The sequence below is a fragment of the Argiope bruennichi genome, chromosome 7, assembly GCF_947563725.1.
Source record: "Argiope bruennichi chromosome 7, qqArgBrue1.1, whole genome shotgun sequence".
In the NCBI taxonomy this organism is placed as follows: Eukaryota; Metazoa; Arthropoda; class Arachnida; order Araneae; family Araneidae; genus Argiope; species Argiope bruennichi.
Genome location: NC_079157.1, coordinates 72,754,505 through 72,781,339, shown reverse-complemented (window position 1 = coordinate 72,781,339; position 26,835 = coordinate 72,754,505). Strand labels below are relative to the sequence as shown.

Here is a 26,835-nt window from a genome sequence, read left to right as displayed (position 1 = left end):
ATTTATCATTAAAGATTTTCTTTATATGTCATCAATAGATCTTGTGCGTAATATAATCTTAGTTTTTTAAAATTTCAAATATAGTCAACTGATAATAATATCATACTTCACAATAATACCATGTTTATAAATTAAACGCAAGGATCAGATTTGTTTCTCATTGTCTGCAATGTTCATCATTAGAGTCGCATTTTGCAATGTTCATCATTAGATTCTGCATCAACACTCCTCCGCCATCCCCAAATAAAAAATTAAGGCTCTCGTTGCGTCCCAAAAATGCGATATCACAAAAAAAAAAAAAAAAAAAAAAAAAAAAATGGCGTTTTAATTTACTTATAGACGATGCCAAAATTCCTTAGAGAACATTTATTATGAGAATAAATGTTATTTTATGATATGGAATTCGGTGAAGTTTTTAAAATTATAACTGATAATGATAATTACCAAAAGAAGAAGAAGAATTAATATCGAAGTATTTGATCGTTTCGAACTACACAAATTCGAAAAGAATTCTCAAACATTCTCGTTTTTTAAATTATTTTGTATTGGTACTTGGAATCATCATCTCATAAAAGACATGCCTTATAAGATGGTCTTATAAATAGGGAACAGTTTTATGAAAGTAGGGAAAATAAAATTCGATTCTAAACTGGAGAAGAGATTACTCTGATCAGCATTATCCCAAATGTCATCTGTGTCTAGTTCAAAAATCCCGACCTCCTACGCTTACCCATGACGCTGTTTCCCAGAAAGGAAAAAGACCTCAGATAAAAAAAGAAAAATCTGCAACAAATTACAAAGAAAGGGAGAAGTAACCGAGCCTTATCACTTATTGCTCTTAACTTCCCTCCTTCAAGGCTTCGTTTCCGTTATTAAGGATCAAGGCAAAAGGAGCAAGCAGATAAGATGATTTCTGTCTTGGGTTCCTCACTACCCGTCCCCCGGACCGAATGAACTTGCCCTGGGCAAAGAAGTGAAGTCTACTAGCTGAGTTAACCGCGTGCTACGGCGCGTTAGTTCAAATTGAGTGCTGAGGATGTCTTGGGCAAGGGACTCTCTGCTGTTGGCATTCCTTGCCGCCGTTCTTGGAACCTGCAGGGTCGGGGGAACGGTGCTCAACCCCCCTTACTTCAACATAGCAGAAAATCGAAAAATCACCGCGTCCGCAACCTGTGGCGAAGGGGTGTCTGAACCCGAGCTGTATTGTAAACTAGTGGGGGCGAACACAGGACAACAAGACAACCCCAATGTGAATGTAATCTTCGGCCAGGTTTGCGATTTCTGCGACCCTGATGACCCTAAAAGAGCCCACCCTCCCCAACATGCTATTGACGGAACGGAAAACTGGTGGCAGAGCCCGCCACTCAGCAGGGGGAATAAGTACAATGAAGTTAATTTGACCATCCATCTAGGACAGGTAAGTTGGCTTATTTCAATATCTATAAGATTACAAGATCTTATAATACTTTTTTTTTTAGTTTTCAAATAAATATAATGACAATACTTAGTTAATACTTGACAATATAATGACAATACTTAGTTAATACTTGACAATATAATGACAATACTTAGTTAATACTTGACAATATAATGACAATACTTAGCAATATTTTAATATTTAATATGCTTAATAAATAATAAAACTAACGAATATTTAATTAACATTACCTATATTTTTAGCTTAATTAAAGACGAATTCTCAATTAAATTTTTAATGTCCCTGCCTATGCTTCTATATAATATCAATATTTTAATTTACAAACTTAGTTTGTAAATTAATTTTTTTTTTTTTTTTTTTGCTCCATTTATAATGTTATAATGTGAGTTGCTACCCTACAAGTGAATTACGTAATTCATCACTGTTAACAAAAAAATTAAACTTTTTTTCTCATTTCCTTTTACCTCTCCTGCCCAGGTTTTTAAATTTTTACATACAAAATTGGTATCTACTTTTAATTTTTATTCATGCTCTTGGTTTGTAAAAAATTTTATACTATATGTTTATAATATTTAAAAAAAAAAAAATTGTGACAATTTTGTTGAGCATCGTAAATATTTGGGATGCACTTTTGATAAAAAATCCAACTGCATTAGAAACGGCATTTATTGTTTTTTATGTGTAGCTTTGAACAGTAACAACTATTACGTAATCGAATTATGATTTTTATATTTTCTGAGCATGTAGTATTGGATTCATTAATGGAAGTAAGTTTATTATTCTGTCGTATTCGTGCGACAACAAAAATAAAATGCAGACCAACTTACTATAAAACTAAATCTTATTACATTATAGATAATATTATCAAATTTACATCAACTTATTTTCATTCAAAATTCTAGCATCGTTTTTAAACAACAAGTTCCAAAAATATCACTGTTGCCAATCTAAATTTTACAACTATTTACAAAATAAAATTTATAATTATTAAAATAATCGTTAGCTACTTTGAAATAAAATATTTACGATTTCTGTCGCAACGATTCAAAATAAACATGGTTTATTTATTTATTTATATGCTTATAATGGTAGCATATATTAAAAAAAATGTTAATAATTGGCTCTTAAAAACTAAGAGACGATTATCTAAATTATTAATGTGATGTGGAATTATTTTCGTGAAGTATCCTATTCTAGAAGATTGAGTATACTTGTTGTTATGTAAATGGATTATGAACGTAATAATGGAATATTAAACTGAATGATTATATAAATAATCCAAATAATTATAAAATAGTATTAATAATTTAAACTACTGACAATGTTATTCTTTTTACCCTGCAAGTGTGCATCGAAATGCGGGAAACAATTTATCATAAAACATAAAGTAATAATTGAATATATTATGCGCATAGAAATATATCAGCTTATTTTAAATATATCAGTTTATTTAATTATTATATTTTAATTTATAAAAGATTTTTTTTATAACCTGCTACCATATGCTTGACAGTTTTAACATTACTAATTTATTTATTTTTGTTTTATAATACTTTTTCCATTTTCTTTCTGTTTTTCGTACTAAATGACCGATCCTAATTAACGGTATCGAATACTAAATTGAAAAGCAAAAATAATATTTCACTACCTACTTCAAAAAAAAAAAAAAAAAGCGAGAGAAATAATGATTTAATAAATAAAAAAATATAGATTTAATCACTAATTATAAAACATTTTTTAAATCACCGTCCATCTAATTTACTTTCAGTTTACAAGAAAAGGAATTCCTGCAGACAAGAGTGAACTTGATTAAAGACTGTTTTGTGTATTTGCTTAAGTTTAAACTAGCTGATAAGATAAATTGGAATTGCCGATATCTCAGCAAAATCAGTGAACAAAACCGATATTTTCTTAATTGCCTGTCTGCAGTTAGATGTGCCTTCAGATTTTCTCATTCATTTCGTTTTGATTAAAATAGATGCTTTTTAGACTGAAAAAGAGAAGAATGAAGGAAATTTGGATGGTCAAATGCTTGGTTTCATTTCATTACTTAGAGCGAATATAAGGGGGACTAGAATTAAAATAATAATAATAATAATATCAATGGAATATTGGCGCAGAAAATGACTAATTTTTTGGCGCGTTCTGTCTGGGGAGGGGTTGGAGTATTTTGGATACTTCTTGGGACCATTGGTTCGAGATGTAATTGTAAAGAAAGGCAAGAAACAAAATTCAGAACTGCCCAGACTCATCATTTGATGACTTTTCCATTGACAATAACGATATCACAAACCTGTTCAATCATGTACCAATAATACTGGAAGAGAACTCTGATAAAGAATTGATTCTATTCATAAATGAGTCTTTCTGTGAAAAATAAAAATTAAGAGGAATTGTTAAAAACGGATTAAAATTTTTTTTATGACTTATTACTTATAAGGGACATTTAAAGGAACCTGATTATTTTTATGAAGATTTTATATCCCAGAACATTTCTTTAAGCCACAACAAAAAAACTAAAAGCGACCCATCTCTTTATTGGTATTTGATTGCAAATTTTCTGAATAGTGGAAGCTAGAAAGTTTTTGTAATGCTTTGATGCACAAACATGCAAAATTGTTAACCATGAACAATCAATTTGGATTTAAATGATTGTTGGATGTAAATAATTATTTATGTTGAACTACTTAACTCAATACTGAGTGGTGAAAATCCAATCTAAATGAGATTTTTTTCACTCTGGATTTATTTTTGTTTTACCACCTTATAATTTTTATATAAAAAAAGAAGGCAAAAAAAAAAATTGTACTATAATTTTTCGTTCAGTTTTATGTTTCATTAATTTTCATTCTATACAATCAAATTAATGCTGTTCGAGGTAGAAATTGAAATTTCGTGGTAAAATCGAGATCCAGAAGACAGGCTTGTAATTAATTGTAGAACTAATTTATAGATACTCTAAAAATTTGTGATTGAATATTAAAACTTTAACAGCTGGTTCGATGGTGTTGATCCTGGTCTCTAATTAGAATTCAGCTGGTTCGAAAAAAATATTAATTTTGTTAAATTCAAATAAAATTTCTAATAAATAATATAATGCCTATGTTTCTTGTCACATCAAAAGTGGCGTTAAAACTTTAAATCTTTTGATAATCTAGTTCTAGCAGCATTTTCATTTTTGTAATTTCTTTTACTGATTTCTCAAAGCAAATAATTAGCAGAATTTTTCTCATGTTGCCGATGGAAGAATATCACATTATTAAATATTTGATGAAACAATGATAATTTATTGAAATTCCAAATAAAATTCCCTAACAAAATTGCTTCGAGGTGCATATTCTCATCTTTTGAATTACATTTGTGCCGCAATTTGTAAGTCTAACAATCTGCATTTTAGAACACTAATACAAGCACTTTTTTTTTTTTTTTTGCGGACAGATGGACAGTTGATTATTGAATTTTATGAGCAAAAATTTTAATTTTGCACTTTTAATGCTCTCTGCAACAAGAATCAGAGAAAGGAACATCCCCACCCCACCCCCTTTTTTTTTCTCTCGTCTCTGCATTTTGTATGTCATCGTTCTTATCTTTTTTTCAATTTTTGTAATTTTATTTCTTACTCATTGGAGATCAGTTTTTATCTTACCAATCTGAGAAATTTGGGATCGCTCTGATTAGGAGACTTCCTGACAGAAATGTGCAAATATAACTGAGTCAAGATTGACTTATTGAGAGATATTCGCAGTTGTCCCCCTATCTTATGTAAGGTAATATCAAATCCCTATGCGAAAAAAATTCTGGATATTATTTTTCATCTTTTATTAATAGGTAGGAATTTTTTTTCTCGATTTTATACATATGACTGTTGTATATTTATAAATAATAACAGTCTTATGATATAATTATTTTTCCCCGAGTTTTTTCATACACTAATATAACAGGGGCATTTTTGGGAATCGAATGCATTGTCCTATTCTGCATGGTGTTTTCTGGAAAAAAATTGTTTTGCTTAATAGGTGTTTCGTATTACGATTAAGATTTGAGACGTATTATACTAGTGAAGTGAGGTTCCACAATAATTTCAAAATATTTTATTAGTTGTGCTAATAATGTTTTTACTATGATTGCAATTTTATAATGTATTTTTTTATCTGTAGTTATTTACCCTTTTTTCACGAAAAGTTAAAAAAAAATCTTATTGTTTTTGATGTTCTTCTCTTTATATTGCATATAAAGAGAAGAAAAATAAAAGAATAATTTTTTCAATGGTTAGACATCAATAATCCCTTATGAGAGCGAAAAGTGCCTTTTAAATAAAATTTTCTCCACTATCACAAATTTTGCATCTAAACGGTTTTATATCGTAACGATTTTAGATCGTATTTTTAAAAGACTGATATGCAAAAAAGAACTCTCTTAGCTGAGAGTTATGAAGCAAACATATAACCTCATTCCTTTGAGATTTTTCAGAAAACGTTTTGCACAAAAAGTCATTTCAAAAAGCAGTATTATCTTTAAATGATCGATCTTTAAGTGATTTCATATCCGAGAGAAGAAAAATAAAAAAAGTAATTTTTCAGTATTGAGGTATTAATTCTTTATGAGAACGAAAAGCGTCATTTAAAGACGAATAAAATTTCCTTCAATATCACAAATTTTGCATCTAAACGGTTTCACATATGCTCAAACTCGTAGGTTTGGATCTAAAATTGGATGGAATATTTAAGTTCAATTTTGGAGACTAAAAAGTAGAAACATTTTACCTATATTGAAGTTTGAGGAGAGGAAGAGAAAATAAATTATTAATTATGACTTTGAACTAGAATTCAGAATTCCTTACGAACTCTACTACAATTTATGAGTTTAATACTAATGTAGTAAATCAAATTTTCTTCTATAGTTTAAAATCAGTTTCAAATATTTTATATGGCAACTTCCAATTAAAGACAGCTTTGAGTTATAACAAACATTCCAAGATTAGTTATTGTAGATCTATTCACTTCTGAATTTCACCGGTGTAAAGTTTGATAAATGCAATTTTTTTTAAAAATTTGGTTCATTATTTTTGAAATAATATTCTTATTATTAATAATTTACAATTGATTTAATATCCGTGATTCCAATATGATTATACATATTTCTGGATTTAAAAACATTTTATTATAATAGTTAGTTATTTAGATAAAAAGAAAAAAACAAAGAGATTGCTTTTGCATTTCCTACTCAGATGAGTCTGAACAATATATAATTAGTTTAAAATTTATTATAAAATTTGTCAATGAATCTCATTAAATAAAAGATAAATTCTTATTAGGTAGAAATAAGGTGGACTTGTAAGTTGATAAATCAAAATTGATATTCTTAAAATAGCATTATAGCGAAGTTCAAACTCAATATTTTAAAAAAGATTTTCCTTGAGTTTAATGCGAAATGAATTCCAGTTCGTGATTATTTTCTGATAAAATAATTATTTGCAGACTATGATCATCAGCATTATGACAATGTATATAATAGGCATTAGTAAATTTTGGATTTTTTTTTTTTCATTTTTATTGGAAAATAATAATTGGAGCACTTTTATTTTTATATTATAATGATTATTCAATTGTTTTAGAGTAAAATGCTTATTAGATTTTTTTTTTTTTTTTTGCATATCGTTATTAAAATTGCAGTATTGTAGCTGAATATTCATTCTAAGCTTCAAAATTCAAAATGGACAACTGTCGCTGACATTCAGTTTAACCCAAAAGTTTTTTAGTGCTTGTTTCTAAACGTGCATCATCTCTAGATGCGTCTGGAATTTCAGACGCAATGGAATTCGTCTCAACAAAGACTGCATTGAAATCTAACAAAGATGGAATGCTGTGTCCTTGCTCCCCGAAAAGATCCCGAATATATTTATGAATATAATACACTTTGACCCTAACTACTAGTACGTTTTTTGGTTTCCCTATTGCTGTCGGGCCTCATGTGGGACTTGTCACAAATATGACAAAAATAAATAAATAAATGAAAAGTTTTCGCTTTTCCTTCTGTTGCAGATAGATTTGTTCCGCATTTTTTAATGGTGGGGTGGTGGATATGTCTAAGCTGCATCTAAATCGTCGTACCCCTCATTGCAAGGGAATGCCTTTGAGGGTCTGAATTGTAATAAATCAGCTTATGTTTATAGGCTAATATAATTTAAACTGAATTTTTGATTATTTTTAACTACAGTTAATCGGAATTATATCGATTAATAAATAAAATATTTTATCGTAAATTTAAAAAGAAAGGAAGGAAAATGCATTTTTTTTCTTTCAACAATAAACCAGCAAGAATCCTTTATTCTGATTTGACATTAGAGCCATACGTTTAAAGAATCTTTTTTTGACAGTGAGCTAGTTGTTGAGGCTTTGTTAGTCGCGCGTTAAAACTAACAAGTAAAAATAAACCTCAGAATAATGAACTGACATGCGAGTGGTTATAAATGCTGGAATTTATTATTTCAAAGCTTTTATTTCTGTATTATACAGAACAGAAGAGAAGAAGTGGCAAATCTTTAAGTAATAGTTCCACAAACAAACATTGCTCGAAAGGATGCATTAGTGGCACCAAAATGAATTTTTTTAAATTATTGCCAGAATTAATTAATTTTGAAGCTGTTCGAATTTCAGGAAATTAATAAATGATTTCCGTATTTCAAGAACTGCTTCTGCCCCGGGAAAAAAAGAAAATCACATAATTTTCATGAAATTTTGCAACATTGTATCTAAAATGTTGTCTTGCAAGCATATGCTAAGTAAAATTTTCAGCACAATTCTAAAATACATACATTATGCAAATTAGCATTTCTTAAAGAAATGATGGATTGAACTGCTTTAATCGATAAAATATGGTAATGGATTTTAGCTTAATAGATGTCGTTTTCTCATGGTATCTTCATTTTTCAATCCCAGTTGTTGTTAAGTTCTTCTCCTTCATTCAAGCCCAGTTGTTCTTAATTCAATTTTTGGATAAACAGATTTTTTTTTATCCCAATCCCGTCACCTTGGACTCCACTTAAACCATACTATATACAAGCAAGCTTATTTTTTTTTGGTACGTGCTTGCAAAGGTGCTATTTTGTAATCGAATTTTACTCAATACTTGTTGTGCTAGAATGTATTCTAGAAGCCAATATGCCATTTTAATATTTTCGGAAATTAATTATCAGTTAATAAATTGAATTCAATTAAAATTTGATCCTATATGAGCAATGCCCCTGATAATTAATTAAAGAAAAACAAATTTAAAGAATCACACGATTTTAATAATAATGAATAACAAAGATTAAAAAGTTCAAGCCAAATAAAATAAATAAAAATCTTCTTTTGACTACACTAACGGAAGTCAGCTGTTATTATTATTTTTTTTAAAATAATGTTATATTTATTCTCCTTGAAAAACCTGATCCCAAGTATGTGCCTTGTATTTGCTTTTATTATGTCATCGCCTGAGATGCCCTCTTCTCTTACAGTCGTTCTTTCATTAGATATGTCACCCTAGATTTCCGCCCACCCGGCTCTTACTCTACTAATTGGCACCTTCCGCCCGAGATATTACAGCCCTTGTTATTTCCTCTTCCGTCCACACCATATAAGTAGTCTCAAAGCAATTCGAAATCAGAAGCTCTACTGCGAAAGAGAACGAACATTCATCATCTTAGATTACTTCCTAATAATAAGCAATGAATAACAATTCTACTCGGCATCGTATTTTATCGTCCCTCTTTACTTTCTCGTTTATGAAGTATATGCAAAGGGAGATCTCGAGTTCGATTTTTTTTATCAATTGCAATAATAATAATAATAATGTCAAACTCGTCACGTTTCAAATAAGTCACGTTTTACTCTTCCTTGCATTCTGTAAATACATTTTTCGAATTATCCATGTGAGCACGATTGTTTAAAAACGTTTTGTGTACTGAATTTTGTATATGGTTTCTAATCCAAATTTGTAAATCTTTATCAAATTTTGAGCGAAATCCATTCAGAAATAGATTGCCTATCTGCCTATCCTAGTACAAATGGACATGATTACTACAAAACTGAAAAATTAAGTAAATAAAACTTGGTATATAGTTTTGACACCTAAAGAGAATATCCTTATCAGTTTCTGAGCCAAATCCTTCATTAAGTTAACTGTTTGAGGATTTATAGAATTGCTTGCATATAAACACTAAAACTCAAAAACACAAGTTAAATGAATGAAATCTGGCATGTAGTCGTGTGACTACAATTCTAATTTTGTGTAAAATTTTGGTTATAATGGGTCAGTAAAAATGTTTCCTATTTACATATTCATTTTTCTGGCACTTGCGCAATAACTTCACAGAGATTGTTCGTCAATAGCGTGCAGTTAATGATACACATGTGCATTATTAGAAAATACGACGGAAAGAATCGGGGGGGGGGGACTCTCACTGGTTGTAACTTCGTTTTGCCTTTCGTTAATTTAAGTTCTAAATAGGCCGCGGTGGCCTAGTGGTAAGGTCTCGCATCGTAAGCCGTAGAGTTTCAGGTTCGAGACCCGAATCCACCGAAGAACCGTCGTGTAAGTGAGTCTGTTGCACGTTAAATCTGCACTGACCAAACGTCCCCCCGCTGGAGTGGTGTGGTGTGGAAAGGGGGGTTCCAGCTCAGGTGTTGTCGTCGTCATCTGACCGCGGTTCAAAATTACGAGGTCCGTCCCAAAATAGCCCTATTGTTGCTTTACAACGGGAAGTTAATATAACTAAACTAATCTCATGTTTTAAATAAACAAACTGTGTTTTTATATGTAATTTCTCTGATATGAATAGAAAAAAAATAGGAAGTATAATAATTATCGAAATAATTCTACTGCGTGTAATTAATAAATCTCCATAATTTTGAGTCCGGAAAAAACATTTTTTGCCATTATGTTTATCTGTGGCCATCATATGACTAGAAATAAAGCATTACAAGCATGAAATTTGATTTCTGATTATTAAACCAAACTTTTAAATCAGTAAATGTTTATACAAATCTATAAAATTGAAATCTCTCTATCTGAATGCATATGAAACTTATAATTTCGAAATACCGACTCTTTGATGTTGCAATGAAGATTTTAGATCTAGTTGCACAGTTGGCATTAATACATAAACGTGGGTTATCTGCTTATTTGTCAGTAAAATGCAACAAAGTAGATTAAAGTGATTTGATATCATGGCTGTAGATTTGCATAAAGTATGGATCTAATTGGTGAAAGGGAAAAGACAAAATGCATATTCGACTTTTTTTGCTATTTGACAAAGCAAAATACAAAACGGAAAATATAAAGGAAATATTGCGAGTACGTCAAGGAAAGAATACTTTCTTTAGTTCTGCTTAAGGCTATTAATAGGCATTTGTCATCTGATTTCAATTTAAAATTCATTTTAAAAATATGCGGGAAAGCAAAGGGAATGACAGCTTAAGAGAAACTAAAAGGAATAGGGACACAATTTTAGCATGTTCTCATTATTTCTAATTTTGCTGAAATTTTATTCAATTTTAAAACTGATTGCCAGTCTAACAAAAACTAAAATGAGTAAAAAATACTTTAAATCTAACTACTTTATATTTGGTCAAATTCGGTCTTCAAATGGACCCTTTATTTTTAAAATGGTACAACTTTTTTTTTTCTTTGAGAAAATTTAAGTTATCAACTTATTAGTCAATTCCAAAATATAAGTTTGCTATGCGAGGTCTGCTAATGTTTCTACTAATTTATAAATATATAATTTGTTTATATAAGTTTCTTTCAATCGAATTTAACTAAAATGATATAATTTTAATTAAAACATTGTATATAACCTAAAATACATTTGGTATTAATCCAAATTTGCTTATAAATAATATGAAGAAATAAAATAGGGTTACTATTTTTAATATTGAACTTTAATTATATTTTTATACTGACATAAGTAATTACTATTATTTTGTACTTCAATTGTTATAAAATAGTATTGATTTATTATTTCTTCTTACCTGGATTACTATTTGATATTAATATGAAATTATTAGTTTTCAGAAAAAAATAAATAAGTGAAGGTTATTTTCGACATGTTAAATAAAAAGAAATGTACCACGTTACATTGTCACGTATTTTCTATGGAAACTGGACTTACACCACTTCCATAATCAATCATACGCGATTTTTTTATCGGTCAATTTCACCAATTTTAAGCTATTAAATATTAGCAAGTCACAAATAAAAAATGTATTCTAAATTAATCACAAATTATGTAATATCTCCTTTAAAAAATGATCTTGCACCACTTTCAAAATAAACGGTCCAAATGATGATTTATCTGATAAAAAATATCGACTGAACAACAAATCGACTATTCTTTCAATCAACTTTACTATTTCTTTATCTAAATTTCTTTTTTGGTAAAAAAGAGTATCTTTTTTAAAATTTAATCGTAATATTTCATTTAATTCAGTTTTCACAACGATTTTTAATGTGGTGGGATTTTCTACATTTGAGCTTCTCTTGTACTTTCAAAATGAAGGATTTTAAGCACTTATGTAGCAAAATTGTTTATTCTCGTTGACGAATTGAACATAAAATTCAACAAAAATATTCAGTTTTGGTTGATAGATCTTGTACTACTAAAGATCAACAATCTGGCTTCAGTACTTTTGAATTTACATACAAATAAGCAAACAGATTGACAATCAACAAGTGGACGAATTTAATGCAAAGTCTGACACAGTTCTACAAATGTAAAATTCACAAGCTAAATTTTACCTATTCAGCTGTTTGCATTTTTTTAGATGCAGTCTGCGCACTGATGAATAGAGGGACAGATCAAAATGTGTACAGAGTTCTGCCTTTTGCTCAAATTTGTTAGAAAGGCTGCATTTTCATCCTAAAGATCATTTTAGTAGATCTCCTTCGTTTATCTCATTGCATTTTTGATTATTTTGTTCACAGACAAATGGACATAATTCTACAAAATAACCCAGGAACCAGGATAAATAATAACCAAACCAAAACCAAAATAACTTGAAATTCTACAAACTCAGGAACAAGGAAGTCTTAAATGAAGGGAGAGAAGAATTACGTGACACTATATTTCAACAACAATTCTCTCTCTTTGTAAGTTTCTTATATACGAAAGGAAAAACGCATTAAAGAGATTTCAAAGGACATGCACATCAAAATAAAATTTTCGCAAACAACTAGTTCTATAGAGAGGTAATGCTCTACTATTAATAATTTTTATCTATTGAATATCAATTTTTCTTTTTGCTTATTTCCCACCCCTATCCAGCTCACCCTAAGTGAGTAAAGATTGATAACTATCTTTGATGCAAAATAATTATGATAAAATAAATTTAAAGTACTTAACAACAAGCATTAATAAAACATGTCTAATTTTGCTTACAAATATGGAAGAATCGGAAAGAAAAAAGCACTATGCAGTGGCGCAGTTATGATAAAAGAGAAAGTGGTACATAGATGCCCCAGAGATTATCTTAAGGGGAAGGATACGTGAAAAAATTTAGAGCATTAATATCTTTTTGTAAAGCAAAATATGATAAGAGGATAAACAAAACACATCATGTCATGGACATCATTTACAATTTTTAAGTCAATGATAGCAAATGCGGAGGAAAATAATAATAATAATAATAATTGTGCTCTAAACGCCGTTTATCCTCGGTATGCTACTGGTCCCATGAGAGTTATCGTGAACTTTAACAATCTTCAGAAAGACCCCCACTTGGTTAATGAGGTGTTTTGAAGTAAAAATTTGCTATTTAAAGAGGAACTACATCATTTTAACAATGTTCAGATAAAGAGGACGATACCTTAAAAGGGACCTGCTTCCGCACACTTCTACTTGTGGGAGGATGTGCGACTCTCGATGGACGATTTGACATGTACTAAGCTCATATACACAATGCATCTTTAATGGAATAATGAATGAATTCGAACACTTAAATCCATGCAGCCGACATTTTACTGTCTGGCTGACCCCATTTTGACCACAGACAACAGTTGAAGCAGTTCTGATTTACGTGGATTTTATTATTTTACAATCGGTAATTTTAGCATAAATTAAATGATTTTTTCGGGTAGCTACTGATCCACTTTAGTTGCCCTTGAATCTTCCTTCAAATTGTGTGCGTGACCCTTATGGAGATATCAAGTTACTCTATCGTCAACTTGAGGTCGATAAGAAAATTTCGGATCTAAGATAGAAGACGAACTACAGGCAGCTCTGACAGGCTTATCGGATGAAGAAAAAAAAGAAAGAGAGAGAGAGAGAGAGAGAGAGAGAGAATGACTAAAAAACTCTCGACCGTAGTGGGAAAGTAGGATGACTAAGCTCGGTGATGAATGGGAGATTTGCTTCTTCCAAAAAAGTGCCGTGCTTTCGTAAATCATTAGAAGATAACGTCTGTCATTATGTAAGGTCACTATCCAGTTTCTGTAGATGATGTGATGCCAGCTTTCATGATGAGAAAAGTCTATTTTATATTCCGCACTAAAAACTGAAATCACTGCTGTATTGTTGGTTTAACCCTTCATTTGTGGCATCCTCTTGGTGTTATTTAAATTTCAACTAGTACTGCAACCTCAAAACATTTACGTCGTGGCATCGATGAGTATTTACGTTATAAACATTTCTAGGCCTCCGTGAATTTGAATAAAAAAAACTTTTATGGAATTTCTTACTGTGTGTATATGAACATTATAACTCAAACAAATAACATTAGCTGAATGAAATCAGGCATGTGGACCTGAGATTAAAATCGTAAATTTGAATTACATGAGTCTTTGTACAAAATCGTCTCGGAGAAGCATAATTTTTTCTTTTTTAAAGTAGCTGAAATTTTGTTCAAGTTAAAAAAATTTTTTTTTTGAGGCAAAATCTTTTTTTGAGAATGTACCATGAAGCTTTAAAAAAAAGATTTATTTTTAAAATGGATAGTATTGAAGGACTGGTACCCGTTGATGAGATATCCAGGGCCTTGAATATTCATATAAAATAAAAATTTAAAAAAAATTAAACTTGATACAGCGGTTGTGGCTGGAGAACACTGTTGCAAGTTTTCCATATGAGGAATACACAGTGAAGTAAAGCTCTCGAAAATGGAGGTTGGTAGCGAGCAACAATTATTGAGACTCATGTATCTGTTATGAGTTTCAAAAATCGCTGAGAGAAGTGGTTCTTTTTGTTTTGATAATTATTCTAAAATTATAGACTTCAGTATACTCGGATGTTGTTTATGATGAATAAAAATATCTTGTAATTAATTTTAATTTATTATGTAATTAAATATTTTGATTTATTGTATTTAATTGTATGGGTATTCAGTCGGAATCTTACTTGTTTTATTTATTGCCTTTATTTACATGCATTTTACTAATCCATTCATTTGCAAACAAATTTTTTAGATAAAATTTAAAATGCTTTTTAAGAAAAAAAAAAATGGCACAGAAGTTAATTTGGCATCACCGAAATAATTTTGATGCTTCCAAATTAATTTTCAATCATATGAAATAAAAAAAAAACCAACAGCGTAATAATTATTTTTACTGAAATATAATTTTTGAAATTACCTTTAAGCGACATTAAAATGATAAAAGGAAAAACAAAACGCATCTAATTTGCATTTAATTAAATATATGTTCATACTTTATTTCAAATTATCAATACTAAAAGAATCCGTTAAATTTGCTGTATTTGTATTCCTGAAATGCAGTGTGGGATAAAATTTCACAGTTTTCTATTCAGACAACTTTTGCAGGCTACGAAGATAACATGAAAATGGATAGCTAAGTTTAATCTTGCCAAATATTGATGTAATCTTTAATTTATATTATTAAAAAAAAAAGGATTTTTTTTTCTGCTTTATGCTTAATTATGTCTCCGCATACCTTCTAATTGGACGGTGTAACTTTCTAGTTATGTTTAATTGTTAAAAAAAAAAAAAGATTTACAAACTGATGTATTTCCTTTCCAACTTTCACTCAGACATTATTATTTCACGAGAATCTTAAATTTATAATGAAATTTCCAGTTTTGTGAAGTTAAATATTTTTCATTTATTATTTTAATCCTCCTAATTAGCGAATCACGATGTTCGCTTGCATGAATCAACTATTAGATATAGAATTATCAGTTTTCATACTAAACAGCTTCACATTGCAAACTGACTTTCACAAAATGATTTCATTTTGTCTTTGAACTGACTGATAATTAATGATGGAGATAGCCAAAATTTCGGAGGATGTATACTGTCGCCATCTATTGTTAATAAATAAAATACAAATTGGAAATCTAATATTTCAGTGATTATATAAAAAGAGTTTGTCTGTTGGTCATTTCAGGGCTACTTTAGGAATTTTTAAATAATTTCAAATGATAGCTATCAAAATAATTTAATTTTATAGCTCCTATTTACTTTATTGTTTCTAGATAACTTGCAATGTCATAATTCATAAATTTTTTTAAACTGAAATAATTATTTGTCTTTTTTGCCCTTTCTATTATCTATATGCATGCCAATTTCTGTTCTGAGAATGCCTTGCCTTTGAAATGTTTATACATTTCATACATTTTTTTCATTGATGAATCATAACGTCTACTATCGAATTCATTTTAGTTTAAAAATAAAATTATCCTTTGTGCGTAGAATGCACGATAAGTTAGTTAAGAAGTAAACCGATTTATTTACATTTTGAAAATTTTTAAAATCTCATCACCCAGTCTTATTGAATATTCAACAATTCGGAGAGGAAATTTGAAGGAAACCAGATTAAAAATAACGTAATCAATATTTAATGATGCAGGCTACGTAAATTAAATTTATCATAATATTTAATCCACATATATAAAGAAAACAATAAATCGGATATATTAAATAATGAAGGAAATCTAAAGCAATAAATAATGCGAAGCATCAAGCTGAGGTTAAAGATATTTAATTCCTGAATCTTATTATACCAAATATTGAATGTAATTATTTTAATTATACACTGAATTGAATACATGGGTATTTGAATTGAACACTAAATGTAATTAATTTCTCTCTTTTACACCTTTTTTAAGACACCGTGATTTACTTTACAAGACCTGGTGGGTGAGAAATTCCACTGAAACATTATTAAATTTTTAAAAACTATTGGCTTTTTTTACTTGCATTTAGCACTTTCTAACTTCTGTTCATATTTGACCTTTACCATCGATTCATTGGAACGCTCTTTTCGCGTCAGTGTTTCATTTAAATTTATTAACATTGAGCATTCTTGCACTTTTATTTTTTGCATTTTTATGTTGATACATCTTACTGTTATATTTTGAGATATGTGCTTTTATAACTTGCTCCATAGATTTATCATTTGCTTGGCGCAGCATGGCCAAACATGGCTCTTGCGCCAATAAAACCAAAACAACCAACCGTAATTATTTAAAATAGATTTCGTACATATATTTGTTTGAATTTATGTATAGTGAATTCATCTGTAAACGGCTAAAACAATTTGAAATATATCTGAAATTTTAAAACTGTTGTTTAGTTGAAATTTTAAAAAATAGTGACGGCTGATAACGATGTTTGCTATCTTATCTTTTAAAACTTACTAGTCTTAGACCTGAGGCTCTTGTCCAAAACGGTCAATTTTATAGGGTTGTACAAATTATTATTTTGTTATATATTTTTTAAATTTAAATAGGTTTTTTTTTTTGACTTTTTGTAAGTATACAAGAGAATTTTCCTTGATTGTTTGTGATACAAAATGATTATATGCTAATATTTACTAACTTCATGTTATTATGTTATTACAGATATGCTTTAAAACTTTTTTTGTCTAATTTCTTTTAGGAATTCCATGTCGCCTATGTGTTTATTAAAATGGGAAATTCTCCAAGACCCGGGGTCTGGATCCTGGAACGATCCACTGATTACGGAGAGACGTATGAACCCTGGCAATACTTTGCTGACACCAAAGCCGACTGTCTCATCAACTTTGGACCCGAATCCTTGAAACCTTTGGTGGCCGATGATTCTGTCATCTGTGAAACAAAATTTTCCAAAGTTGTACCTTTGGAAGGTGGAGAGGTATGTTTTGTTTAATTAGATTTGCCAAAAACAGTGTTTTTTTAAAATCCAGATCAGCAAAAAAGAAAAATAATCGGACAATAATTTGGGTCAGGATAATTTGCATCGAGTGCCAAAAGCCAGTATATGAATTTTAGGATCTATTGCAATCTATACGTAACTGTATATAATAGCTTGTGATGTGAATTGAAACAACTGCAATAATTTGCATTGCAGACTATTATGATGCAAAAAAATAAAAGCATTAGAATTGTATGTGTAGTATCTACTCTATTCGTGGCCCAATAGTTAATTTTTAAATATATAAGAATAAATTTTCATTTATAAATTTCTCTAGATAATGAAAATAATTATGTTTTCCTCGCACTCTTCAATTCTCAACAACAACAACAAAAGTTCAGATCTTCTGCAGCCAAAATTGAACAAATTAGCATTTTTGAATATCTCTATTTTAGATAATTCCAACTGCAGCGGCAAAGATTATCTAATCAAAAGGATCCATTTCTCCGAGTTGATATGGGTGAAAGTGATTGGTCTAAAATAATGAATTTCAAAACTATAAATTGATCAGTTTCAATCGCAGAAGAGAGGGACTTTTTTTGCTTAAAATTTTATTATCGCAAAGAAAAAAAAATTACTAAATATGACCCATAAATCTAAATGATTATATAAAAAATTTATTAAATTAATTTTTTTTCAAATGTGCATTTACTGATTCAAAGAACATGAAACAGAGTTCTTTACATCATTTAAAGTATTTTTTCGCACTGAACTACATAGCTATCTCCAGTGGATTAAAAATTAAACAGTGGGCATTGTTTAGAATAAATACTATGTATATTGTGAAGCGAAAACAATTATATTCCAAAGTTTGCATGTTGGAATTGGTTCCTAATTGCCTCCTCCAAATAAACTTTATAAAAGGGTAGAAAAACAAAACAACAATTTCTTTTTAGAATTGTTAACTGTGAATCGGAATCAAGAATATTATTATTTTTTTTCAGTAACAGCTTTCTCTTTCAGATTTTTTAAAAAATTAAATATCTTATTATTATTTTTTTTAATATTTAAATTTTTGAGTGTGGGTTCTCTCTTTGTATTGGTCTTTTTAAACCATACATTTGTCCGAAGTGAAAGCATTCGATGAAAGGAGAAACATAAACTCCAGCTTTCATTAATGTACTACAGCTTAGATTTACCAGGGTCTCTGGTTCAAGACTCAATCAATCATAGACTCGCCTGCAGGAATCTCCCTCTTGATGGCGTAGGTTGGAAATCTTCTAGCGGAGATATATGCTAAGATATTCTCGTCATAATTGTGCTTCAAAAATATGAGGTTCATCCCAAAATTCATTAGCATCAGCGTGGCTTCAAAGTGAGACATTAGTACAACTAAACTAAGCTCAGAAGAAATTTATCTCCCAATGAATTTAATTCTTAATGTTGATGTTATTCGGCCTCTTTCAACCGTCAGCATTTGAAAGTTCCTACGACTGAACTGTTAAGCATATCATGAGGAACTGTCAATGGCCTTGTCAAACATTAATTTTTTATAACGGCTTGGCGTGGAAAATTATATTTTAGGAACCGCAATTTTGTAAGTAGAGAGTGCCAACAAGATTAAGATGGGGGTTAACGAGGTAGAATGAGCGTTTCCGCTGCATCGTTAAGTGGTGTAATTTTAAAGAAGCAAGAAAAGGACTGGAGTTTCAAGATCGTGCCTTTTGATTCTAAATGGAATTGAGAGATAACACAAATCAAGAGCTTTTACTGGGAATGAAGAATCTTATCATCAACAAGACTTTAAAACTAAATTTTAATGAAGATGCGATTACTTGGATTCTAAAAATAAAAAAATAATAATATTTTAAACTCCTTTGTAAAGTTCATCAAGTTAATGTCTCCTGAACAATTTCCATTGCTTCGACTGACACAGCTTTTAAGCCAGCTGACATTATAGAATTAATTATCAATCAAAATGAAAATTGGCTTGAAAACAAATACAAAAAGCTTCTTCGCGAACTTAATTGAGTAATATATGATAAAAGATCACATTCAAAATGTTTAACTGGATGCAATCGTAAATTAAATATCCGCCCCCCCCCTACAGTATTTTCATTAATCTTTAGCTATTCTTCTGTTTTCTCGCTACCTATGTAGCCATGAGAAAGAGCACAAGGACAGAGTTTCCTTATTCAATGGGCTAATTGGGTGTTGTTCCGTGGCACCACTGATTGATTTAAGAGCGCTTAAAAATGTACGATATTGATATTATTTTAATTTTGAATTTAAAAAAATATTTAATTATTAGTTTTAAATAAGTAAAAGTAAATTAGATAAGGATTTGAAACTAGGCAGCCAGCGATTTTGCGAAAACATGTATTTTGAATAAAAAAAATATTCATTCTCAGCACGAATGATGATGATGTCGTGTCCGCGTTGCCACGGAAAGGGGGTGCAGTAGCTTCTGAGGGTAAAGACCCCTGAGCACCCGAGGGCAGAAGTCTGACTTCTAGCTCATATGAAGATGAAACTCGCACATTCGCTTCTACAACCCCTTTTTACATGGGGGCACATTCACACACCTCACAGATAGAACACAGATGAAGAACAACCATGCCCGAATCGGGATTCGAACCCGGGACGCCCAGATCATGAATAAGATGCTCTACCCCTATGCCAGGACGCCGGCCTCTCAGCACGAATATTTTGATTTATGTAACTATTAAAAATAATCTTGTATACAATTAGGCTATACAATGCAGTTTTTCTTGCAATTGATCCTGTTTTGTTATTTCATTGGGAATTAATTTACAATGGTTTAATTCAAAAGCTTTATTTAATGTTGACTTATTTTGAGATGCTAACAAAATTTTATAATGTCGTGCAATTTCTACTTACTTAAATGTACCTCCAAAACATTGCTGAAATATTTCAGTCGAATGTGTGAATTACTTATTACAATACTTATTTTTCATGTTACTTTTTTCCAATTTTTTATATACATATATATATATGATATCAAAGCAATATTATTACTGTTATTGCAAAGACTGGATTAGGTTTTTTTTAACAAAAATATTTAAATAGTAGATTTTAATTTGATACTTATTTCAATTTTAGATTGTCGTTTCCTTATTAAATGACCGTCCAAACGCTGACAACTTCTCACATTCCGCCATACTGCAAGAATGGACAAAGGCCACTAATATCAGATTGAGGTTGCTACGCACAAAAACTTTGCTTGGACATTTGATGTCAGTTGCTCGTCAGGATCCAACTGTTACTAGGAGAGTGAGTAGCATTATTTAAAGAAATATCACAATTCTGCATTTTTTTATTACATTTTTGGCAATTCTCAATTATATTTTTATTATTTATATATTTGTCAATAAATAGTAATTGTGCTTTGTAGATATTAGTACTCATACCATATATTATGAAGGCAAAATTTAAAATTGTTATATTGGATATAAAGAGTTTTAGTTCGTTTGCAAATAATCATTCACAGATTTGTTATAATTCATAAAGAAAAGAAGAAGGAAAAAAAAAAAAAAAGATTATAAAGATAAGCAAAGAAAATATTTTTTTTTATATGTTTGGAGGTATTGCTAAGTATTTCAATTCTTTTGAAGTATGTGTTTAATTAAAAACATAGTAAATGTTCTTCTAAAGTAAATAAATTGATTGATACTTTTTTGTGAAGTAATTGTTATAGTTATTCTGTTATAAAATCTTTTAGCAATTTGAGAAAATTTAAAAATTTATGTTTTCTCCATCTGAAAATCTATTAGTTGTGGAAGTCAAAATCTGTATGAATAAGATTAGATGCAATTTTAATTTTAAATTTCAGTTTAAACAGAACAAAAAAGAGGGGGGGGAATCATACATTTGTATTTTATGTCTTCTACTAAATAAATAAAGTTTCTAGTTTAATATTCTTATATAATGGACATTTTATTTACGTTCAAAGATGTGTAATTAAATTAAAGCAAACAAATAAAGAAAGAAAGAAAAAAAAAAAAAAACCGAGAATCGAAATTTGGAAGAATCGATTAATCATTCAGTTAGCACAACTTTGCATGTTGCCATTATCTAATCTGTATCCTTTATGTTCTAATGAATTAAGCCATTCGTTAAAGGAAAAAAAAGTATAATTATCTAAAGAATCTAAAAAATATTTTGCTATAATTTTTTTAAAAGAAACAAATTTGTTCTATAAGAAACAACTTCATAATTCTTTTTCTTACATATAAATATATCTGACCTACAAGAAACTCTTTTTCTTGCCGAATAGTATTGATCTCCGGAAGACAATTTCCGCCTTTCCTACTTCCTCACTTCCTTTGTTTCTTGTCAACAAGGACACAAAACACCATACTAATACAATATGGTTTCCGTAAAAATTGCTTGTTTATCGGCTGCATCTCTAAAAATATCTCAAATTTCAAAATTATTTTTCATTGAAGGAATGATCAAGGCAATATTTTGCTTGGGCATACCTTCCAAATAACTTCTGCAATCTAATTTGAATCCTGCTCAGTTTCAAATCTTTGTACATGATAAGACGAATTTTCAGAAACAATTTTCTTATTTAAAATGATTAAATGCAAGAGTATTTTGTTTTAGAATTGCATTCTAGTGTAAGGACATCGATGCCATATTTTATAAAGTAGTTAAGTTTTCTTTTTTTTTTATTATTATACTTGATGCAGTTTTGACAGAAACTTAATGTTTCAATAGATAATCATTGAAGTTAACAAAAAATATTTCTTTCTGAACAGTTATAACTCGATTAGAAGAGATTAAATAGTAAAAATGAAATCGTTGATTTTTTTCCCTTTTTAAATGAGGCTTATTCAATTTAATATTTAAAGAGTTAGCAAATGGTACTCAAAACTTTGAAATACCAAATAATTTAATTTTAAGAAAATGACTAACTTTTTCGAGTGTCATTTTTTTATTTAAATTTTAAATTCCAGCTCTTTCAACTTGTATTCCTATTAATGTTGACATCCAATACAGCTTTGTTATTAATTATAAGCAAACGGTTCCCCAGTTATTTTTCACGCGCCCCCTTTGATTAGTTTCATTTTTGAGTACATCTTATTCATCTCCTCTCCCTTAAATAATCTCTCCGTGTTATTAATGATGTTGAGAACTAGTTTATATCAAAAATCAAACAATTCGAATACACTGAAGAACATTTGTAGGATTTAATTTTGATTTTACATTTTTTTCTTCATAATACTGTCACGTAGATACTTTAGTGTGGAACGCAATGACACACACAAGAAGTAGAGCTAAACCAATTTATGAACTCAACTCTGAACTGAGAACACAGTGACTGACAAATCTTCTGCTTTTATACTAGCAGAGAAAGTTCCAGAATACTTTTCTGGAGACAGTAAGAAAAGTCCAGAACACTTGTCTGGTAAACTAAAGAAATGGCCAGAATCTTCTGGAACATGAAATAAAGAGAAACATAAAATCAAGGAACTGAACATTTACACAAACTGTGAATCGCTTTGTCTCTAGCGGTATTCGAACCCACAATCTCTTGACTATAAGATCAGTGCTATGACCATTCGGCCATGGAGAGTCGACTACCTCTTTTCAATGCGGCAATACTAGTGTAATGACTTAAGAAATGAATGCAACTTTGGAATAATTTCACTTTAATGTACAATTAAAACTAACTATTTCTCATTGCGATAATCAGTTATTCAAATTCAATGCAATAAATATATTTTTTGGTGCTGAGTCATAACATTAGATTCAAATGGGGACAATTGCAATCTCATAACTGAAGATGCCTTGATCTTATTGAAATATTTGTTATTAATAAATGCATAAGATGTATGCGTCTTTTCCAAAAGTTCTGCGTTTAGAAAGGAATGAAATATTTTATTGCATTAACATTATTTCTTGTTCTTTAACGTCCATCCAATAGGATCACTACTTGTATGACTTTCACTTTTCATAGGAATTTCATAAAACAAAATTCTTTAATTTTCTTTTCATTTTAATTGAATTATGTTTTTTGTCATTGCTGACTTCAAGTGGCAAACTCTCAAATGATCCATCGCATACCTCCAGTGGTAGACGTACCACAGATTGGAAAATGTCGGTTTAAAGGACATATCTTTAAAATCTTTTAGAATCAAATAGTCATCACATTACAAAATTTTTTTTCGTAGTACTTCTACAGTATCAAGGATATCAATATTGGAGGACGCTGCGTTTGTAACGGATTTGCCGAAAGCTGTGATTTGACTGATCCAAGAGACCCTTACAAACTTCTTTGCCGTTGTCAACACAACACGTGCGGTCCTCAGTGTGAACAGTGCTGTCCGGGCTTCCAACAGAAGAAATGGCGACGTGCCATTATAGGCAGTCCTTTTGTCTGTGAACGTAAGTCTACTGATTATCGAATTTTCTGAACTGTTATTTTATATTAAGGCTGAATTAGTTTAAATTTTCCTTCGGAATATCCGTAGGTCCTCTGGGGAAGTCTGTAGTGACTTGATGTCTCATAAATTGATTAAAATATTTTAAAGTTATATGGCCACTTATTAATTTGAGTTTGAGAATTACAGTACACTCCCGATTATCCGCGGAATTGGGTGGCGCGGCCGCCGCGGATAACAAAAATCGCGGATAGTCCGAAAAAAGCTAAAAACGGGTATAGCAAAAGAGAAAACAGTCATTCCAACTTTGGAAAATCGTTTTATGTACAATAAAACGTAAAATAAACAGCAGGAAATGTTTAACTAACGCTTAATATTTTAGTATATCACTCAAAACCAACCTAAAATGCATTTTGTTAATGAAAACAGAAAAGTGATTTGTACTTACGAGAGGCGTCATGGATACTCAGAAAAATTAGTACATATGTATTATGCAATTACAAAAGCATAGCTGTAAAACTACACCTTTTAGAAGAAATCAGTCATTTGTGTCTGCTTCTTGCTTTGGAAGCATTTTCTTTTTGCTTAGAAGCAAAAAAAAAAAAAAAAAAAAAAGAAGAAGAAGAAAAGAAAAGAAAACTTAGTGCGGCAGGCGCGGATAACCCGCCCGCGGATAATCGGGAGTCTACTGTAGTGTAAACTTTTAGCAAATCTTGGGGAGAAAAGTTTAAAAAAAATTCTATAGCAGCAAATCTAATTAGTCCTGTTCTCCTCCCTGTGGACAGAAGATATTCCTTTACATTTTCTTTAAAAGGGGTTTCTGTCTCTCTCTCTTTCACTTAAAAAAAAAAAAAAATTTATTAAGTCACCTTTTTTTTATACAGTAATTAAATTGAAGAAAAGCACTGTGTTACTGAACTTGATATGATTTTTAAATAATTTCTCCTTTTCTTTTTAATATGTAATAATTCTCTTAAAACATATAAAATAATTTATAAACTCAGAAATATGGCCAAAATTATAAATCTAAAAATATGGTCAAGAATATAAATCTAGAAATATGGCCTCTAGTAATTATAGTATCCATATACTATTATTCCTACAAAATTCAAGAATTTTCTAAAAATTCTTTCTTTTTCTCGTATTGTCTGGCGAAAAACTTTTCGACTGTTTGAATTTTTGACAACATTTAATAAATTTTTTGATTTTTTTTTTTTTCTTTTAGAATTCTTTTTTCTCTATATTTGAATTCTTTAAAAATAAATGCCGTAATAAAAGAAATTACATTGACCATTCCACTTCGAAAGAAACTTATTATGCAAAATTTTGAAGTGAAAATCAAAATCTAAAATTCTTTTAAAATTTAATAAAAAAAGAAAGATACTATTAATATTCACGAGTTTCATTTTTTTTCAATATTATGACCATAATCACAACTTTAACTTGAAATAAATGTGCTGGTATTATCTTCGAATGCCTTATCTTATTTTTTATAAGTAATTCACTGAAAAAATTATTTCAACATTTCAGCGTTTGGCTATAAATAAAAACCTCTTTTCCATTCTATTAGTTATGCTTGAAACAGCTCTAATTGTTTATTTTTTACTTTAATTTTTTAAGAAGGAAAACTCTCGTGATTGACAATGAGATACTATTTCAGTAAATTAAAATTGCTTAAAAAGTTTTCTTTTATGCAGCAGATTGCCAATAATTCAAACTTCAGCATTATGGAATATCATAAATGTTCAAACGTGTTAAATTGTTACAAAAAAAGATAAATGTTTTTCAGCGAAATGGGATTTTTATGCAATTTTTTTTGCTGCATTAAGTTTTATTATTATTATTTGGAAGATAGTATTGTAAGCCTGTTTTGTAAACAATTTATGGAATATTTGGTGTAAATCATATCAATAATTGGGAAGCAAAGCTATTGGGTTCGAGATATGAGACTTGTAGTTATATTTGATAAATTAATTTCAAAATATAATTGTGAGGATAAAATACCAATTACTAATTAATAATTTGAGGATTCCTCAAATTAAGACAATGAAAAAAAATGCTAGTTGATAATGTAAAATATATATACCGTTTTCAGTCATTAAGCTAGTAGCAGCGCTTGACATTCCTCTAAAAATTTAAAGCGTTTTATTTCGCCTTGCTTTAGATTAAATATGACATATGTGTTAAAGAAATGCAGTTTAAGGAAAGCTAATGAAACTGAGTAAACTTTAAACCCATATTCAAATTTGGACAGAAAAAAAAAAAGAATGATAAGTTACGGAAATTAAATCACACAATCTGTTCTTCATTCTTAAACAAATGAAAATAATACCACTTTTGAAAACTAGCGTTTATAAGTCGAATCGAAGATGGATGCTGAAAATGTATTAAATTTTTCGACTGAACACCTTCTTGTTTTGCAGCTTGTAACTGTTTTGGACATTCTGATGAATGTGAATATGATGAAGAAGTGGACAGAACCAGGAAAAGTTTGGACATCCACGGGTATTATGAAGGTGGAGGCGTGTGTAAAAACTGCCGTCATAACACCATGGGCATTAACTGCAACCAATGTAAACCAACATTTTACCGACCTTATGGAAAACTTCTCAATGCAACGGATGTCTGTCAGCGTGAGTGTTAATTATTAATACTTTTTTAAAGTCCATAAAATTGTCTTTAATATACGTACTTTGTTTTCATTGCCCTTGGTAATTTTTGGAAAATATTTTTCTTTTTAAATACCTTTAAGTACCAGTATTACAACGAGTTAAAAATTTTTTTTTCGATATCATTTAATAAAAGGGAGTTTTTAGGGTATAAAGTTTCAGTTATACAACATTGAGATTGAAATCTACTGATTAGTCATGACTATATCTAC

At 29.7% G+C, this 26,835-nt stretch overlaps 1 protein-coding gene across 1 annotated transcript in view; it reads left to right on the top strand.

Annotated features, from left to right (window-relative positions):
* The first annotated feature begins 872 nt into the window (after nucleotides 1–872).
* The window catches only part of LOC129975843 (laminin subunit alpha-like), a 109,009-nt gene continuing 83,046 nt past the window's right edge, over nucleotides 873–26,835 (top strand). The window contains exons 1-5 of the mRNA XM_056089084.1: nucleotides 873–1,417; nucleotides 17,308–17,544; nucleotides 20,668–20,838; nucleotides 23,745–23,958; nucleotides 26,378–26,587. Coding sequence (XP_055945059.1) covers nucleotides 1,037–1,417; nucleotides 17,308–17,544; nucleotides 20,668–20,838; nucleotides 23,745–23,958; nucleotides 26,378–26,587 — 1,213 coding nt within the window. The 5' untranslated portion in view covers nucleotides 873–1,036. The remainder of the gene's footprint in view (nucleotides 1,418–17,307; nucleotides 17,545–20,667; nucleotides 20,839–23,744; nucleotides 23,959–26,377; nucleotides 26,588–26,835) is intronic.